This window comes from Patiria miniata, unplaced genomic scaffold, assembly GCF_015706575.1.
Source record: "Patiria miniata isolate m_02_andy unplaced genomic scaffold, ASM1570657v1 HiC_scaffold_16, whole genome shotgun sequence".
In the NCBI taxonomy this organism is placed as follows: domain Eukaryota; kingdom Metazoa; phylum Echinodermata; class Asteroidea; order Valvatida; family Asterinidae; genus Patiria; species Patiria miniata.
In genome coordinates this window covers 10,159,336-10,180,017 of record NW_024037054.1, presented here as the reverse complement: position 1 = coordinate 10,180,017, position 20,682 = coordinate 10,159,336, and the positions used below count along the sequence as shown (strand labels likewise).

Here is a 20,682-nt window from a genome sequence, read left to right as displayed (position 1 = left end):
AGTATTCCAGCAGTGCAAGTGTTGGTATCGTTGTTAGTAAGAATGTTGTCTATGAGAGCAGCTCTGTGTGGAGAAATACGAGTGGGTTTGTCTATCAATGGACGTAGACCATATGAATAACATGTATTTGCAAAATACTCTGTTGGTCGATGAGTAGAACACTTGTTCAAGTCAAAGTTGAAGTCTCCCATTATATAGCACAGTTTTTTCTCAGAAGCAATTTTGTTTAGGCAGCAATCAAAGGAACTATTGAAATTATCAGTTGATGTACCAGGAGCTCTGTAAATATTACCAACAATAAGATTACAACCACTGTCACGTTTGATCTCAATAAAGACACATTCAAAGTCGACACACGAAATCATGAGATCATCTCTGGTGTTGAAATTAAGATGATCACTGATAAACATGGCAACTCCTCCTTCTGTTTTGTAACTACGTGAAGAGTGAACAAGATGGTAATTGTTCAGGTGAACATAGGGAGGAGGAGTTTCATTAAACCAAGTTATCTTTCGTATACAGAGAACGAATGATTCAGTGAGCAGAGGTAATCTTGGACGCCAAAGAAATTTTTACAGAGACTCCTGGCGTTGAAGTAGTCAATTGAAAAATCAGGTAACTAAGAATTACTGAATTACAAATTATTGAAGCTGTTGGTATCAAAATAGGAGCAATTACAATCACCAAAAGAAAATAAGCCGTCATTGTCATTAGATGAACCGTTATCAATAAACATCACAACAAATAACGCACACAAATTAAGAGAATTAAATTAGGAAATAACAAAATGTATAAATGAAATTATGAGGCAAAACTGGAAGTTTAGACAAAAAACAAACAAAAAACAGTCTCAACAGATAATAGTAAACACACTGAAACTTAAGGATATATTTAACAAAACAATTACTTGAACGTAATCAACAAGAAAATCAAGGAGAACAGTAGGTCGTTATGTTTGATATTACAAACCATTTGTCTATGGGCAAAGTTTGTTCAGTTCTTTGAGGGTGGTGATTGATGTCTTTGTCTTGTTCTTCAAGAGCAAGATGATCTTACCATCTCTGGTCCAGATGGCTTCAAATCCATCACATCGTCGTCTGGCCTCTTGATACAGCTCATGTCGCCTTTTTGTCAAGTTCTCGGTGATGTGCACAGGAGACCCTTTCAGATGGCGTTTGTTGGCAAATACCAGCGAGCGTGATCTATAGCTCGTGAACTTTACGATGACGGGGCGTGGCCGTTGGGGGCACCAGAGGGGGTCGTCTATTTCCGGGGCTTGCCAAGGCGATGAGATCTATCTAGATCATGCAAGTGGAGATCTAGCTTGAGTTTATTGTTGAGTACCTCAAGAGAGATCTTGTCGGTATTTTCGTTGGGGGTCTCTGGAATACCGTGTATCAGTAGACAGTTCCGACGGCTGTATTGCTCAAGATCATCAATCTCCTGTTTCAACTTGTCGTTTTGATCGGATATTTTCCGATTTTGATTGTACATCTTTTCCAGTTGGTCTGAGTGTTTGTTGATATCCGTTGAAGTGGCCTCGTAGACATTTTGTGCGATGGTTTCTTGCACAGCCAATGCTATGGAGTCTACAAAAAGCTGACTTGCAACTAGACTATCAGCAAGCTTACCCATCATGAGACCAGAGTCGATGATCTTGTCTGCGAGGAGTGTAGCGATGGGATCAATGATAGCTTTCAGGGTAGCTGGATCGTCGATGATAGATTTAGCAATCTGTTCCCGAAGTTCAGCATTTTGTTTGGGGTTGCTGTTGGCGTCAACTGGTACAGTCTTAGTTGTTGGTTTAGAAGAGATACCTTGTTGGGTCGTCCCTTTGTGTTGTGTTATGTGAAGATGACAATTGTGCCTTTTGTCCTTGTTGTTCCAGTGAAGACACATGCTGAATGGATCCAGCTTCATGGTTACCAGTAGATTCGAGATCTGATGCATTGCTTTTGGAAGGATTTCTACCTCTTTTTGGTCTCATAACTCACTCTTGATGGTCCAGTGTAGTCCAGGTAGAATATCAGATCGAATGATGACGCCAGAAAAAGCATTTTCACAATCAGTAAATATATTTATCGAGACATTTTGGAGCTACATACTGTTGCTACATTTACGATGTGCACCCACAACGCATTTAGGAAGGAACATCGCGTGATTCGAGCCAAATTTGGCTTTGCCATCTACCATTTATCCACCCTACCACATGTGTACTCACTTGCAAGCCAAAACCAAAAATGCCGCCTGATTTATTAAAAAAAAACCCTAAAAATCAGAAATACTTCCAGGTTTGTACTCATTTCTGTATCATACTTGCCATTTCTGAAGTATTCCCTGAGATGGTTAAGCCCTTATGCAGTATGTGAAATATCAGCCTCGACTCCAGGGGCGCGTGCTCGTTCCTTAAACTAAACCCCTGGCTGTGATGATGACGTAAATGCACTGAATGGCTACTCACAGCGTACTGCGCGCGCATTTCGAAGATTGCACGCCAGGCGCCCCCATAATGCGCTCGCGTGCTTTGCACGTAACGTCACGTACAAAAAAAAAAATTAGGATTCAAAAGTCGTGATGCCTGTATGATATGGATTATCTCAGCCGCGTTTTTCGCTAAAAAAACCCCTGTATCTGTGGTTGTAAAGGCACGAAAGGGGTACGTACATTTAATACAAATCTTTGCTAATTAACACAACGTCCAAACGTTGTGTTTGAAAGGATTGATTCTTCAAAATCACAACTTTTAACATTTTAACATGGCGTCGGCACAAAAAACGGATAAACTGCAGCCCTAATTATAAGGCCAAAAAAAAAAAGTCTCCGGTTTCTGGTATGCGCGCGCGTCGCCGTAGCCATGTGCGTCGGCAAAATGAAAAAGTTTTTTTTCAATGAAAGATGATGTCTCAAAACCGCCAAACTCACTGGTTTGACTGGAATTCTGCTGCTGCGCAATTTCAACGTGTTTTTCGATGGGGTTATGATCGAGAATAAGCTTTATGTGGCCTCTCTGGACTCCCATATATTGCACTAAGTTTAGTCGGGCACCATTTACAGTCATCAGCCGACATTTGAATCAAAAAAGTCGGGTAAAAAAAAAAAAAAGCCGCGTCCCCGCACCACTTTTTGGGCAAGCTCCATACCAGAAACCGGAGACTTTTTTTTTTTGGCCTAATGTACCGTATTTTGGCACATTTAAATTACACAATTCCAGGGGTTACGATCGCGCAAGGCATGATGGGAAACAACATGGCGCTGCAAAATCGTACCCACGGGGCACGAGGTTGGTGAAATATCAATTTGAAATTGAGTACCATTTCAAGATGGAGTATTTTGACTAAAAAAGTTAGAAAATGTTTCAATTTGTTTTAGCAGTGATCTAGAGATGTATGAAAATTATGATGATGTAATACCTACATGTACATGCGCTGTGCAGGCATGCAACGTTTCCTCGGATCCGCTAATTTCCTCGTTTTTTACTTCTCAGTAACAATTACAAATTGAAAAACACAGTACTAAGTCTTGTGTGGTTTGGAATTTCCTTGTTTTTTCCAAATTCCCAGTTGCATGCCTGGCTCAGGCTGGCTGTGACTGATGCGCAGATCAATGCGTGCTGGTTCCTGTGCGGTACCGTAGCTCTTCCACTTACACTGGTGATTGTGTACCCCATATGTGCCGTGTTCCTATAAGGGAACAAAGCTCCACTTTTAGGTCAATACCAAACTACCGGTAGATATGAAGTGATGCAGTGTGACCATGCAGTTCGGCCATGGCATCTGCTATGCATGCATGTTGTTCTTAAGCCACGGAGCCACACATTATTCTCTTTATGGATATAAGCTGTAAATTTGCAGTGAATGTGTATGCTGTACTGCATTTTGTGACTGCTTGTGTAGCACAAAAAAAATCCCCATGTGTGCTGCAATGATGCAATGAATTTAGTCTATACCTTCACTGTACACTTCTGATCAATCCATTAAAACGCTCCATATAGCCAACACATTATTCAGGAAGTAATCTATGGTTATAAACCACTTTAAAATATATGTACATGTATCACAACTTTTTTGACATGCTCGAAATGTGATATTTTTAATGTTTTCCCCCAAGATTACAGGCGTTGTAAAATTTCAGTATTTTTGAATAGGCCCACATGCATACATGTCAGATGAATAGTGCCGATAATAAACATAATGTTTCCAACAAAAATAAACAGAATTCTAAAATATTTGGTTTTTATTAGAATGCACCAGTCAATCCTAAATGCATCTGTCTACTTGTCTATTAATCAAAGGTTCTTGTACACAACAGTTGATGAAAAGGAAGTTGCTAAATTCAGGAGCCTGTTTGAATCTTGGTGGGATGTGAATGGTGAATTTCAAGCACTTCATAGTCTGAATGATCTTCGTGTCCCTCTGATAAGAGATGGACTTGTCAATCAATTTGGCTCTCAGTCCCTAGTTTCATCGCAACCATTGACTGATACTGTCATCTTAGATGTTGGATGTGGTGGAGGTATTCTATCAGAGGTGAGTTACTGTGTGATTAAAATTAAGAAATGGTACAGATCCCTCTTGAGATTTGAGGGCATAATAAATTGTTAAAAAAAACTGCCCTTTCCATTGATCTCCACTTTTTAATTTTTCGCAAGGTTTCTGAAAGCTACTCGTATCCTCAATTGGCAGTGGTGTTGTTCTCGTACTCGTCGAATTTTTGTGAAAGATATTTTGTGCAGTAATTAATTTCCTGAATGGTTACTAGAGTTCTGACTTGGAAAAAGAAAAGAAAACCAAGCTCCAAAACCATAACAATGCGTTGTGAAAATCGGCATATATATCAGTATGCATAATTATTGTCAGTTTTGAAGAGCTCCCCCATTTGGAAGATGGTACCATCAACCCCCCCCCCCCAAAAAAAATGAGAAAAAAAATGTGTCTACATTTTGGCGTGGATGTGCGAATGCGGTTGCCTTCCTTGACATCAGATACGCCACTGATTGTACCTATGGAATAGACCCTGTCCACAAGCTAGGTAATAAGTATGGTAATAAAGATGTGTGCTTGTGTACGTGTTCTACATAACCCCCGAGGACCGGCACACAAAGGGAGAACAACAGATCCTTTCAGTCCTCGGGTGTTGGGTCTTTTGTTGGAAACGGTCCTCTGTAGTAAGTTTGTGTACTTAGTCTATAGGAGAGTGTTATATAACCGGGACAAAGGAAAACACAAAGCATTGTCCTTGAGAGTATAGTAAAACAAGAGAGATTGTGTTGACGTGTAGAGGCGTCCCCCCCAAAAATACAAAATACGAATACAAAATAAAACACAAAATTTGTCTAATTACAAATAGTGACTTACAGGTATATTTATCGCATACATCTTAAAGACTTGAAACATTTATCAAAGGGAATATCATGGTATAACAAGAAGATATTTGTCAGGTTTTTATATAGTCCATGGGTATTGTTTACCCTCCGGTGCAAATGATTATTATTATTACATGTATTATTATTACTGGTTTATTTTCCATCTTGTTTGGTAATGGTAGCCCAAAGGTTAAATTGCAAGGTGGATTACAATTATACCATAAAATCACATTAATTTTAAAGTACATTGATTATTTCAATATTTAAGAAAAATCCCTGACATTTTATAAAGTTAATTAAATAATTTTTAAAAATGCTAATTTAAAACCCATATTGAAAATTTACCCCCACGTAATCACTGACACCACAATGGAAAGTTTAAGTACAGGTTTAAGTTTATATTTATTCACAATCCACAAATTAGCCCAACAGTTGGTTCAGAGTTCTTGTGGGATATGGCGCTGGCCTGTTCCTAAATCTATTCGTTGAGCTAGTTTGTTCATCTATGGAGTGGCAAGATCTGAGGCATAGAGTGTGGCTCATTTTTGACACTGGAAACCACTGACTGAAATTACCTGACCTGTACCTTTCCAGAGCAAACTCTTGACACAACTTGTCAGTCTATCGCATGTGTGACAAGTGCAATACTAAAAAGTATTGGTAGTCGCGACTATCAATTTCTGAATAGTTTACTAGTCGTTATGCCATGACTACATGTTGTTGCGACTATGGCTATTGGGATTCCCAAGTCACCCACACCTTAAAATTTGTGATCCAAGTAATTAAAAAATGGCCCCAAAATATTTTTTTTTAACTAATAAGGATTTAATAGCAACAATGAGAGAACATAAATGCCATTTTCAGAGGCAGTGTATATTTTCTAATGTGATCACTCGCAACTGAGTAAATCGGGGTTATCCCCACAATGAATGATGTAGTACTCACATGACACATGTGATTCCGTCATTACGTTGCAAGCGTATCAAAGGCTTAATGCTTCATAGAACGCAGACTTTACTTTACACAATAGGTAATTATAATAATCAATTCTGTCCTAAACAATATGGAACCGTCTGATCACGACACACTGACCTCTTGTTGTTTTTTCTGCCCCACATGATTAGAAGTATTACTTGATAAATAAATAATGTTACTAGTCATGACTAGTCGACTAGTCGTGACTATTTATCCCAACTAAGTAGTAGTTCAGTTTATTTCCACAGTACCAAAAAAATATCATTGACAATGACAATCTTATAGAAAACAGCAGAAAAACATTTTGAATAAAGTCAAAGGTAAGCAAACAATAAGTATGAAAGATACTGTGGAGGGACCCATAAAGAAGCAGAGCTTGTAAGAAATGGGCACCTGAGCAAGTACGTGTGCATTGAGCCGAATATTGAGATTTTGTTTTTGTTAATTAGTTGTTTTGTTTAGTTTTGGAAGAAAACAATTGTACAAGAAAAGTAGAAAACAAGTGTGCGAGTAAATGAGTGCAGGAAAATAAGTACTCGTTATCGGACCCGTACATCAGAATATGAATGACCAGGCTCAAGGCACATGCTCTTAATTAAATAGTAACTTTAAGAGTTTTATGTTTACAAAAGAGGGGATTTGTATGTGAGTTAAAGTCGGCAAAATTGATAATACGTATAATGCCTTCTTTTGAAGAAGTAACAGCCTGTTCAATTTAGTGACCGAACTGGCCCCCCAGGCAAGTATTCCATATTTAAGATATAACTAGATTAATGAGTTATATAAAGAATCCAGAACACTTTTTGGAACAAAATATTTGATCTTATTAATTACACCAGTATTTGTAGAAACTACATGGATGGTCAATATGATTATTCCATTTTAATCCAGAGTCAATAAGCAAACCCAGAAATTTACAGCAATCGTTTTTTTTGATAACGGTGTTAAAAATGTTTTACTTCACAAGGAATTTCAATGGCAGAATTGCTGAACAACATGAAATTTGTCTTCCAAAATTAAGAGATAGCTTATTGACAGCTTATTGAATTAGCAATAGATATAAGTTCATTATTGATCTTGTTGATCAGATAATTAAGGTTACTATGAGAACAGAATATATCAGAATCATCGGCAAACAATATGAAAGAAAGTTCCTCAGAGGATTTTGTAAAATCATTAATATTCATAAATACCTCAGACAGTTTATCTATTCCTATTGGTCGAGAGCCCGTCAAGTGGCCGGTCTTAAACGGATGATAAAGACATGGCTAGCTGGTCTTAAACACTTTTCCAGTGTCACATAAAATGTGGACTCCTAAAAATCTAGTGCCTCTTACCATTTCATTGGTTGAACGTTCACAATCCTCACGTAGGCCTGCGCAACATTACCAGCGAGTCAGAATTTTATAGACATCGCGCAGAACATGCTACGCGCGCGTCAATCTCCATAAAAGGGTTGTTTACATCTTACTCGCCAGCTGAACACTCCATTATTTTGCTAGAGGGATGTTTCAAAAAGCATGAAGTGAACTTGTTGAACAAAACCGGGATTTTTTGAACGAATTATTTGATTTTTTTTTACCGAAAAGGTATATTTATGAATGGGAATAAATGTGTGCTCGGTCGGTATTTATCACTCTGTTTAAGACCGCTTAGAGTCTGGGTGCTGATAATTACCCTCGCCTCCAGCTCGGGTAATTATCAGCACCCAGACTCTAAGCGGTCTTAAACAGAGTGATAAATACCTCCGGAGCACACATTTATTCCCTTATTAAAAAAAGCAAGGGTCCCAATATTGATCCTTGGGGTATGCCATGTGTGAGAAATCTAGAATTTGAATTAGTACCGTCCATAGATACATATTGGGATCTATTTGAAAAATAACCATTAAACCACTGAAGAGAAGTTCTTCGTATTCCATAGTGAGAAAGCTTATACAATAAGATGTCATGGTCTATTGTATCAAAAGCCTTTGAGAGATCAAGAAATATTCCTAGTTGTATGCTTAGAGTCATCAATTGCTTTTGAAACCTTATCAATAAAATCTAAAAGGGCATGAGAAGTTGAATGTTTGCTACCAAAACCATATTGCGATTTTGACAAAATATTAAATTTATCCAAGAATTTGATAGTGCGTGCATATACACATTTTTCCAAAATCTTAGAAAAACACGACAGTAGTGATATACCGTAGGTCTATAATTGCTCACATAGTTGGGATCACCCTTTTTAAAAACTGGGATAACTTTAGCAATTTTCAATTGAGAAGGTACAATACAAGTCAAAAAAGAAGCATTGATTATATGTGTCAGTGGTTCACATATGGCTAAAATAAAATGTTTAATAATAAGCGTGTTAACTCTTTTAGTGCCCGCGAAATTTGAAAAGTTTAACCCTAAAGTACCCAACTTCGAGCATTTTTTTTAATTGTTCAAAATTCTGTAAAAAAAAAAAGTAAATAAGTTTTACTCACTAAATTTGGTGTTGTTGCTCCCTGGTATATCCTTGGTATATTGGAAAGTCAATAGTAGTCACGTACATAGTGATACACTCTGAAACACTGTCCTGCACACAGGGGAATTCCGAACTTTTTGCAGAAACTACGAGTGTCAGTGCTGGGCCCTCTCGCAAGAACTCAAATGAAACAAAAAAAATACAGGTTGTACCTGAATGAAAATGATATTATTAGAAAGAGCGAGAGCGCCCTCTTGTGATAACATGCTTACTCTACCTCGTACATGTACGAGGTTTGGCGATTTTAAGTATGAACATTACCTCATACATGTACGAGGTTGACACTGTCGAACTAACAAATATACCTTGTACTTTGGCACTGAAAGAGTTATTGAATCGTGTCCAGAACTCTGTTTATTTTCTAGGTTGTTGACTATGTCAATCACCTCATATTTGTTTACTGTAGTTAAAAATAATGATTTCTCATTTGGATTAGACAAGTACTCTTTAAAACCACGGGAGGACTGTGCTGGTGGGATATTACTAGCAAGATTGGGACCGATGTTGGTAAAATAATCATGGAAACAATCAGCAATTTCATTAGGATTGGAAACTAAATTCCCCTCTGAAATAATACTTGTAATAGTTTTAGAAGATTTCTGTTTATTTCTTCTCTGTTGGTGTTTTGGGTATGCGTCCAAAGCGATGGGCATTTTCGATCTCCGGTTCAAGATTACACTTTTCAGCCAGGATTTCTTTTATTTTTTTCATATGGGTATTCAGGAGGTTCGTTCTCGAGTTCTGGAATACCTCCAAATCGGAGGTTGTACCATAACTCTTTGAATATTGCTCCAGATTCAGGTTGGATTCCTCTAAGTGAAGAAGTTTACATTTTGCTGACTCCAGTTGGGACGATGTTTCAATAAGGTTGGCTGAGAGTGTCGAGTTAACTTTTTGAATGTCCTCAACAGCTTGGGAGGTGAAACTGACAGACTTCTCAAGCTCCAGGTGTTTGTTCTCAATGTTTCCCATCCTCAGTAGAAGTGATTGTTGGTTGCTAATGACTAGATCAAGTTTGTCTTGAATTCCCGACTTCATTTCATGTAGCTCTTGTCTAATTACAGATAGGAGACTGTCGGAATTAGACGCTGTCAGGAGACTGTCGGAATTAGACGCCGGCATAATGTCATCATGGTCATGTACATCATCGTCAGTTGTGACTAGACGTTTCTTGTCTTTTTTGGCGGCATTTGGGTGAATAGGATGAAATAAAGATTACCTTGACTTGTGAACGAAAGAGGCGGCAGAAGTGGCAAGGTATCTCAGCAAATCCAGTGCTAGTAAAGGTTGAAAATGGTGTTTTTTGGTTTATTCACGGAGCAGCTTTAAAAAGCGTGTCAATCCATTGGAGCGCCCTCAACTCTCAAAGTCGCGACTATTGAAATTCACTAGTCGCCCAGGCTTAAATTTGAAAATTGAATTCCCAATGAAGCCAGAGCTTTATATAACTTAGGTAATCATTAACAAGCATTATTCGGCAAATTCTCTTTTGAATTGCCTCACTTTGATCAGTTTGATGGTATGTGATACTTGAGTGCCAGACAGGGGCCGTCTATTCCATGACTGGTCTAATGTAGCCTTTATACACAACATTAAGTTCCTCAGTAGTAAGGCGATGTTTTTAGAGTTATCTTGCCATAAACAATTTCTTACTAGCTTTAGAGACCGTTTCATATACATGGGGTTTCCATTTCAAACTTTGTTGGAAGATGACATTGCTTAAACCTCGTAACAAGTTCTAGTTGAGAGTTGGATATACTTTACTGGCGGGTTTCTGTTACCAAAGTACACTTGTAAAGCTTGACACTTCAAAGGGTTTAATGTCAGCCCATTGTGATAGGCCCAAGTACTCATACGATTCAAGTTGGTTTGGATTTTGCTTTCACTGGCGTGTGATCTATTTCACCGAGGGTGAGGCCATCAACGTATCACAACTGTAGAAATACCCTGTGAATTTCCAAATTGCCGAGGGTCAATGTTCGGCTTGATTGAACTTATGACCCATTTGCTAAAAAGGATGTGAGTGAGCTTGGACACAGTTTCTGAAGTGTCGGTGGGTTAACCTTGGGAATGGGAACTACATTTGCTTGCTTCCACTGAGTTGGCCCCGGTCAGACCCTGTGAAAATGAAGTGGTTGTGGTATCGGTGATTGGGGTGCTCAACTCATATGCAAATTCTTTCAGGATTCTGGCAGTTATGTTATCAGGTCCACCCACTTTTGTAACCAGCACCATCCTCAGCTCATACCAAATTTCACATAAAAGAGAAACTACATTTACTTATGTTTGTGTACAAACATACAACTGTTTCGGTAATTTGTTATTGTATTTTTATATCATGTAAGACTGATAGGACATGTGTGGTGGAGTGATCAGGACCAATACACTTCTGTAGATATTGGTCTTCAAAATATGCACTTTTGATATGCTGTCACACGTCTCTTGATAATGTCATTGTGACGTCACTTGAATTTTCAATCCACAACACATCTTGGTCTAGTTACATACCAACTTTGAACCCAATCGAACCTGCAGTTCTGAAGATATAGGCCTGCAAAATATGTACTTATAATGTGACTTCACATTAAGTTTTCATCTATAACACAACCTGGTCTAGGTACATACTAACTTTGAACCCAATCGGACCAGTAGTTCAGGAGATATAGGCCTTCAAAATATGTACGTTTAAGCCCCTAAACCTATAAAATTCTACTGAGTAGTACTCTGTAGTATGCATTCTTTCCTTAAAAGTGTGCACAACACATGTAGTATTTCTGTAGTATTTTGTACTTGACCCTGAAACAGCCCTTTTGGGGTTAAGATTAATGTGACATCACATGTCACGTGATGAAGTCATCTTGAAATTACTTCAATTTTCATCTACATAACACATCCCAATCTAGGTACATACCAACTTTCAACCCAATCGGACCTGTAGTTCTGTAGACATGTAGGCTTTCAAAATATGCATGTTTAATGTGATGTCACACGTCAATTGATGATGTCGTGATGACGTCAATGTTCGGGACACATCTTCAGATGCTGGTCTAAGTGTGTGCCTATCAAGTATAGAGGCAATTGGATTGATTTTAGCGCCCAAAGTGCTGGTAACAAAAAATGTGTGCAAATGTGGCAAAACGACTGAATTCAAAATTACAAAAATGGGGGGAAAGAGGCTGTTTCTGCCAGTTGCTGAAACAGCCAATAACTGAAGGTGTAGGCAAGTAGGCTGGCATATTATGTACCACAATTGGTTCTTGTGCTTGAGAGACACTGGCAAGCTGTTTGTCACCCCCCCCCCCCCCCCCCCCGCCCCGCATATAAAATGCCATGCATATCATAACAGCACATGTAACAATTGTATAAGGTGTTAGCTGATCTCTTCTGCGATGTTGATTCTAATTTATCATTGCAGCCATTAGCAAGACTTGGTGCAACAGTCACTGGTATTGATGCTGCCTCTGAGAATATCAGTGTTGCTCGGGAACATGCTTCCCATGATCCCCTTCTGCAGAAGAGGCTTAAGTACATCTGTACAACAGCCGAGGAATTGTTGAGCAATGAAGAAGGAGGATTTGATGCTGTAGTTGCTTCTGAGGTACTTGAACATGTCAGCAATGTTGAGAGCCTTGTGGCAACATGTGCACAATTAACTAAGGTAAGGAATTGTGCAAGAGCTGCATTGTTCAGTTGTTAATTGCATTGTAGTTTCTACTGGTTCATTATGTATTTTATCCCCTGCTCTGATGTGGTCTACATTGTGTATACCATTATTTCTTGAATATGGTCCATTGAGGGGTGACCACTTCCTGAATCCTGCAAAATCCTGCGGCAGTGACTGTCAATATGTTGAGGCTTGGCCAATGACATCCTGGAGCAGTATGGAGGATTTCAAGCATAATCCAGGCCTATATTTATGCATGGCTGAGCAGAAACAAGACAAGGTCCAGCCCAAGACCTTGACAAAGTGCATCCTACGAAATCAGTAACGCACTTTTGCCATGTAACCTCTATCCTCCAAATTCCTCCACTTCGGCAAAGAGGATTTTGAAGGATTCAGGGCGGTTAGGGTTAAAGTATTGGTGAGATATGGTTATCGTGATGATCCCCACACAGCCAGGTTTCAGTAACTGCACGAATGTCAATACCTTGAGAAATAATGAAATCAGTGATTGAAGCTGTCTTGCATATTAGTGAGCGAACATGATTCCAAAGTGCAAAGTTACTCCATGAAGAGGTTTGGGATTTTTGTGGGGATGTGGTTATCAGATTTACTGGGTTAGCACAATTTTGGCCACGGTTAGTTTTTTCTGACTTTACAGTAAGCCAACACTGGAATGGTTTTCTTTTGTTGTTTAGTCCAAAACCTGTGTCACCATTGTGTGGGCTTGACAGCACAAATACCAAGCTCTCTGAGTCGGCGATAAGTGGCAGGTGGCAGTCTGGTTTTGTCCTTATTCAAACCCTTCAGGTCACTTGCATTGTATTTAATGAAGATGTTCAAATTCAACAATAGAAGTAACAGCCACAATGCGATGGTACATAGTCTGGAACCAGCCATGAGTGCAATGGACGCACGGTATCCACAAAGAAAATGACAAACGTAGTGAGGAGAACAAAAAGTCAAAATGGGAAATTTTACCAATTTCTTGTTCAAGCGCAATGAGCTTAGTCCAGTTGAATCCTCGGTATTCATGTAAATCATTGATTAGTTCCTCAAAATGAAGTCTCTATGATATGACAAAGAAAATGACTGACTTGACGGACATACACGTTGAGTGCAATCAATGTCCGCTGTTGATTATCCATAATCATTGTTGAATTACAGTTCTGGACCAGTTGATCCAGAGAATCACTCTAAGACCCCGTTCCCACTTGATCCACCAATTGGTGGATCTGATCCACCAATTGGTGGATCTGATCCACCTTTTGCCAAATTGCCGGATCAGATCCCCCAATTGGTGGATCAGATCCGGCAATTGTGTGTAGTGGGAACGCTAACCGTTATAAGGTGGATCAGGATCAGATCCACCTTTTCTGATCCACCTCTGGACCAGGATACAGATCCCCCAATTGGTGGATCAGATCCGGCAATTGCCGGATCACGATTAGATGGGAACGCAAAAGGTGGATCTGATCCGGCAATTTGACCTGTTAACATCCGCCCGGTGCACGAGTGGCGCGAAAATGTTGCGGTCTCATGAACGAAGAAACACGTTTTCAGGCGTGTAGCTCATGTGAACATTTCCAGCGTATACAACATGCACAATAAACAACCGCTGAACTACGGGCTAGCACCGCGCATGCAAAAGTGCACGTGGTATCCTAAAACTACACTATAGGCCTTATTTTTGTTGCGTGTTTGTCCATTACTAAACCTTTTTTATTCCTGAAATTTTACTTACTTTTCCATCCATAAATGACTCTGAGTCCGCACTCACCAAAAGACTTCACTTTGGCACAGAATCATGGAAAAGCTTACGAGTATGCGATGAGAATAGTGCCGATAACGCGGTACGTACGGAGGTGACAAATCTGAAGTATTGATTATAGAAAATTGGAAAATGATGTCGTAGTACATCATGTGACCGTTTCTAACCAATGAGAAGCTTCAGAACCAGGGAATCCCTTATCGATGCATTGGTTTCTGCCGTGATGTCACACAATGAGCGGCACTGATCTGTTTGATTTCACCTGTTAATTTATGCACGCACGGATCCTCTACGGATCCGTGATTTATGTAGGTGAATTCGCGTAATTTTTGTCGGTGAATTCTGATAGTGCTGTTTGAAAACTGACCCATCCTGGCCTAGCATGCAACCATGCAACAATGGCACTCACACAGAGCGCGCGTAATTCCGAACTCAGTGACCTTTCGGACCCAACATTTCCGTACGAAAAGGTGGATCAAGCATAAGTGGGAACGCGACTTGCGGTTTCGTTGCGGTAAGATAACGATCACACCAAAATGCCGGATCTTGATCCACCTTTTTCCAATTCAAGTGGGAACGCGGTGTTAGTGATGGGAATTGGATTAGCATTGAGCTGTTCTTTATGGCTAACTTGCCGCACTTGAGAAACTTATTGTTTAGTCATATCTAATATGAAGTGAATCAGGCTGTGGTCCCATGGCAAGACATTATCAATTTCAAAATCATGAACACAGTTTTCTGTCAAACAAGTTACCAAATCCAACGTATGTCCCTTCTCATGGATTGGGCCCTGAACATGCTGAATGAGACCAAAAGTAGTAATGAGTTCACAGAACTTTTTTATATCCTCCTTGTGAAATTTCAAAGGGACAATATGGCCTGAAATCCCCGAACATTTTGTGTTTTGGATTGTTTACTTATCTTATTTCAAAGGTGTGGTTGAAAGGAAACTAACCTAATGTCTTGCCCTTCCTAAGAAAAGAAAACAAAAATGGTTGTTTACAATTTTGTAAATTTTGTTTAGTGTTATAGTTTTATCCTCCAATTGAATGACAAAGATCTACCGGCACTTGGATGTTATATAAAACAAATAATAAATCTTTTTGCATTCGGTGAAAGATGGGATGTTCCATTCAATTCGGCTTAGCCTCGTTGAATGGGACTTTCCATCTTTCAACTCATGAAAATATTGTCATCATTGCACTAAAAAAAAATCATTATTTGTATACTGATGCATGGCATTTATAATGCTGGTGTTGACTAAGGTCACTATCTCTGCCAGAAAACACCCAATTCTTCACATTGATTCACAGGTTTGATTAGTTACTTGATCTCCCTCACAAGTCGGTGCACAGTGTCAGGGGTCACCACAGCCGAGATTCCAGTATTTCATTGACGTAACACATTTCAATGGATCCTGTGAACAGCTTTGGGGAAATCATCTTGGGTCATCTGCCTGGGTCAGTTGTCTTCAGTGCCACAGTGGCAATTGTGCATGATGGATTGTCCCTCATGTTTTCCACTTTCATGCAGTAGGCCTATGTCTTCGGATCCTTCTCAGTCTGCATCACACTAGAGAAATCTATGGCAGTGTCAATCCTTGGTGATGTTTAAGTTACTGTGGTACATCTTGCGGATGTCTCCAACCAAATCAATCTGATTCTCTTGGGTCTCAGCAGCACACCATAAAGATGTTTCATCAGGTCTTGTCTCTTTGCCCAGTAATCATTGAGAACGTGGCCTTTGTAGTTGGCGCTCTCTGTTGAATACAATCTGGACTGGAATATTCTTGCTGTCGGGTTTGAGAACTTTGTGGTGAGAAATGTAGTGGACCGGTCCCTTATACTTATTCATTTCCTCTGCCATGTGTTGGTCCATCATATCTTTGATCTGATCACTGTAGAATATAGCATTAGTAGGACTATGCCCCAGTCATCGCTGCAGTGCTTTCAAGGTTGCAAGGGCAACTTGTTGTCCTGCAAGTTGGTGGGCTGATCAGTGGATACTCTGCTTCCCAATGTCAGCCACAGAAGTTGAGATTCTGCTCAATTAGACAAGTTCCTGCTCATCCTTTAGGGTCTATCGAGCAAGTCCACTTCGCTTTGGGGTTCGAACAAGTTAGTCAGAGATCTCTATATCTTCAATGTCTGCTATAATGCGCTCGATACCATAGGTGGAAATATGCACAGTGTACCCTTACTGGTCCTGGATGCGTAGCATAAATATCAAGGGAACCAAGGCACATTGTTTTGCTTTGCTAAAACCAAATAGTTATGTAGATTTTACATTGTTTATTTAACAGCCTGGTGGATCCGTCTTCTTTACAACTATCAACAAGACATGGTTATCCTATGCCCTGGCAGTTGTTGGTGCTGAAGAAATAGCAAGAGTTGTACCATCTGGTACTCATGACTGGAATAAGTTTATACCTCCGCAAGACCTTCAAGGGTTTCTTCATGCTTGTGAGTAACATTTATTTGCAGCATTGGTCATGTTGAATAGACGTGATCATTTGCTACATGAGTTTTATAAGAGCAGTGGAAGATCATTAGTAGCTTCAGTGGTGGTTGCAGATTCAAATGTTGCCTGCATATAACAATTATTGTCTTTGTTTAACCAAGATTTAAAAAGAATGTTTTACTCAAAGTTTGTGATGTATCTTCACATGTAGACATATTTGTAATATCAATGTCAACATTTTGTCATCATCTTCTCAATTCATCGTGTGCCTGGAAGAAGGTCGTAAGAGCTAAAGATGGGTCAAAAGGTCAAATTCAGCTTTTTTTTTTAGGGTAATCAATAGAGCTTGGAAATATCTCTCATTTGATATACATATTGTCTCACGCCACTACGTCATTGTGACGTAATTAACAGTAAACAAAGGATGGAAGGAGGGTTTTCATTATTTGTGCCCGGCAAAAAGTCATAGGCATGCAATTCTAATGTAACAAAACATTTTTGAAGCACCCTAACATCCCTTTCAAGTTGGTACCCAAAGCCTATTTTGTTCCCGGCAAAAAGACGTAAGTATTTAAGATGCTGCTTAAGCGTACGTTTAAGACTTTGGAAGTCCACGGTAAAAGGACGTTAGCATAAGAGTTGGAATAACTTCAACATTAAAAAGGTTGTGGAATGCTCGAAGACATTTCTGTCATTTTTCGGGTATATGTAGCCTAAGGTGTGATGAAATGAGTACAAAAGGTACTTTTGAGAGCGTTTTTCAGGTCCTATTTCGACCCGAACATGCAATTTGTGTAAAAGTCGTCGTTGGGGGGCAGCAAACAAAACATAGTAAATCGTGACGTAATAAACAGGACTCCCGATGCAGTGTAGTATAAACGAGTCCTGTTTATTACGTCACGATTTTTCTCATTTTACGAAGAACCCGACGACTGTTGATTTCAATTATGCGCTCGCCGACCAACTAATTACTCGATGAATTTCTGCAGTTTTATAAACATATAAACGCACATTACAAAAGAATGGGACTTTGGCATTATAATATATATGGGTCTACTCTACAATAAAAAAAATATAAAAAACAAACGACTTTCAGCATTCCACAACCTCTTTAAGCAATATTTTGACATAAAAATGCGTCATATTATTTTAATTATTAACAAATGTCATCAGTCAAAATTTCAACCTTATGTGATTTTTAATCTAATAAGGCAGCACAAAAACTTTCAACTTGATTATCTCCAAAAGTGCTTTTTGCGTGCCTGGGCTGCTTACGTCCTTTTCCTTGTCATGAGACGAATTGTTTTCGTTATTGGCACTGTCTGCCAAATGCTGTAAGTGCAAGAGATGTACATGTATGCTAAATCCAAGGTTATTTTTGCAGCTGGGTTTGGGCAAGAAAACATCCCAAGGATAACAAGTCGTGGATAATTATAATACTCATAAATAGTAATCCATTCAAAACTAGAGTCCAGCGCTACCCAACACCACTAACCCCACTGCAACATGCAAGTAACATGCAGTATTATTGACACATGAAATCCAACTTTCCTGGCCAAGATATCCCCATTGTTGACAATTGGTGACCTAGGTCCTCATATCATGCATGTAAATAAATGGTACATACATGCACAGCTTACTATAGGGCATAATATTGTCAAGTTCTATCGAATTCATTATTGATATAACCTCTCTCTTGAACAGGTAATTGTCAGACAAGGTTGGTTCATGGTATGATATTCAACCCTGTTACCCAACGCTGGTTCTGGGGAACTCCTAAGGCTTGTAACTATGCCATACATGCAGTCAAGAATGAAGAAGCCACATCAAATACATAAAGCATCAAGAACAGGTGACAGAGCAATATACCAAGGTTATCGGTCAATTTTCTTAAACTTGTTCAAATTTGTGTGTGCATTCATCTAAAATTAAACAAGATGCTAATCTTCATGTGCCATTTATAATTAAAGTTCAGATTTCTTTAAATGTCAAGCTTTCAAATTTAATTTTGAGTAAAAAGTTGTTAGTTTTATGCTGTAGAGAACTCGCCACCATATTTTGTACCATCATTTAATGAATTCCCTGCAGTTCTTTTTACACGCAAGTTAAGTGTAGGTAGCACATAAAACCCAAACACCCAACATGTGTGGATAGTCGATGCAGCTCCCTGAGGTATTAGAAGTTGACAAACTAATTCCCGAGGTAAAGTCAAGGGAACTACATGTATGTGTAGTTTGTAAACTTCTAATATGCAGTTAATATCTACTACTATACCTCATGAATATTTATCAAGCAGCCGCGGCATTTCATTGGCCCATTCCAGCAACTTAACCGTGTGAAAGTTTTTACTATTTCCCCGCGTCTCTACACGCGTGCGTGACGCGCAAAAACCAGGGAGGTACTATCACACACCTGGGTCGCAGCCTTGGATTTTGTTACAGTCTAGTACTGTGTTATCTTTATACCAATGACGCCTGGGCTTTACGTGAGTACCCTGGAGATCACCGGCAAGGACAGTTGACAGTTTGAGTAGGGAACTGGAATCATGCAGGCAGTGGCTGATCGATTAGAAACTGTCTTTGCATCTCGGCAAAACTGAGTCTATCCTCTTCAGATCCAAAAAGAAACTCAGTAGTGTTGATAAATTTGATGTGTGCTGTAATAGTTCGGTGGGAAGAAGGGGGGTATCGTGCACCCTCAGAAATCAACTTCTAATCAACGTCTCTAGATAAGAAAAAATGCGTAGAAAACAATTTGCTATGTTAACAAATTCAAAAAATGTCCAACGTGTTGTTTTTATGCAAATTAGTGCCGCCATTACCAAAAAAATCTATTTTTCACTATATCTTAGCCAATATTGCTGATAACTGAACGAATTAGGTGTCTAAACCCATGTTTTCAAGGTCAGAGATCACAATAAAACTATTCTGGAAGTGACCACATGTGTCTGTAGCATGTGTCTGTGACATGTGCATGGGCGTCGCGAGGGGGGGGGGCAAGGGGGGGCCAAGGGGGGGCACTTGCCCCCCCCCTGGAGAAAAAAAAAAAAAAAAAAAAAAAAGGAAGAAAGAAAAAGAGGCGCGAAGACAAAGTGGTGTTAATTTAATGAGTTGGGGGGGGGGGCAAAATGTCCCTGCCCCCCTCTAAAACTGATAAATCGAGAATGTGTTGAGAAATACAAGCATTTTTTGGCAAATTTTTTTTTTGCCCCCCTCTAGAAAAAATTATGGCGACGCCCATGGACATGTGTCTGTGGCATAGGAATGTGGCATAGGAATATAAAAACAATATGTGGGACATTTTTTGAATTTTTTAACGTAGCAAATCGTTTTTCTACGCATTTTTTTTCTGATCTAAAGACGTCAATTAGAAGTTGATTTCTGAGGGTGCACGATCTTCTTCCCACTAAACTATAATGGAAAGATTGTTACTTCTTCAAATTCAGTTAAATATCTGGGCATAAAAGAGTCTAACTGGTGAGAACATTGCAAATTCTGTGATGAAAAAAGCTGGTGCTAGATAGTCTGTTTCCCAGACCAAAAGATTCTGACTATTCCTGATAAATCTTAGGTCAGGTAGCCTTCGGTAATACATTGTATTACAATTTACGTCACGTGACGTAAATTTTGTTGTTCCAAGAATAAAAGGGCAAGAGTGCACTACATTTTTTTTATATCGGAATTCATGAATGGAATTTACTTCCCAACAACATCAAATGTTCCAAAAATCATCCTCAATTAAAAGGGCAGTGAAGGAACATCTCTCTTCTCAGTCATTTTTTTAAGCGGCTGAGTTTTTAATGATCATTCTTTGATGATTATTCTTTGCTATTTCCTGTGTAATTTTATTGGTATACATCAAAATGGCGACCGGTGGTGTTCGCTTTGCAATTTTTAACGAGGAAGAACTGTGAAATTTTGGACGATAATAATAAATCCA

General features: G+C 39.1%; 1 protein-coding gene across 7 annotated transcripts in view; it reads left to right on the top strand.

Moving 5' to 3' along the window:
- LOC119722962 (ubiquinone biosynthesis O-methyltransferase, mitochondrial-like) overlaps positions 1-19,715 on the top strand; it is a 31,791-nt gene extending 12,076 nt beyond the window's left edge. For all 7 annotated transcript variants that reach the window (XM_038193392.1, XM_038193388.1, XM_038193393.1 and 4 more), the window contains exons 3-6: positions 4,292-4,526; positions 12,267-12,509; positions 16,586-16,745; positions 18,448-19,715. In XM_038193392.1, coding sequence (XP_038049320.1) covers positions 4,292-4,526; positions 12,267-12,509; positions 16,586-16,745; positions 18,448-18,581 — 772 coding nt within the window. In that variant the 3' untranslated portion in view covers positions 18,582-19,715. The remainder of the gene's footprint in view (positions 1-4,291; positions 4,527-12,266; positions 12,510-16,585; positions 16,746-18,447) is intronic.
- The last annotated feature ends 967 nt before the right edge of the window (positions 19,716-20,682 follow it).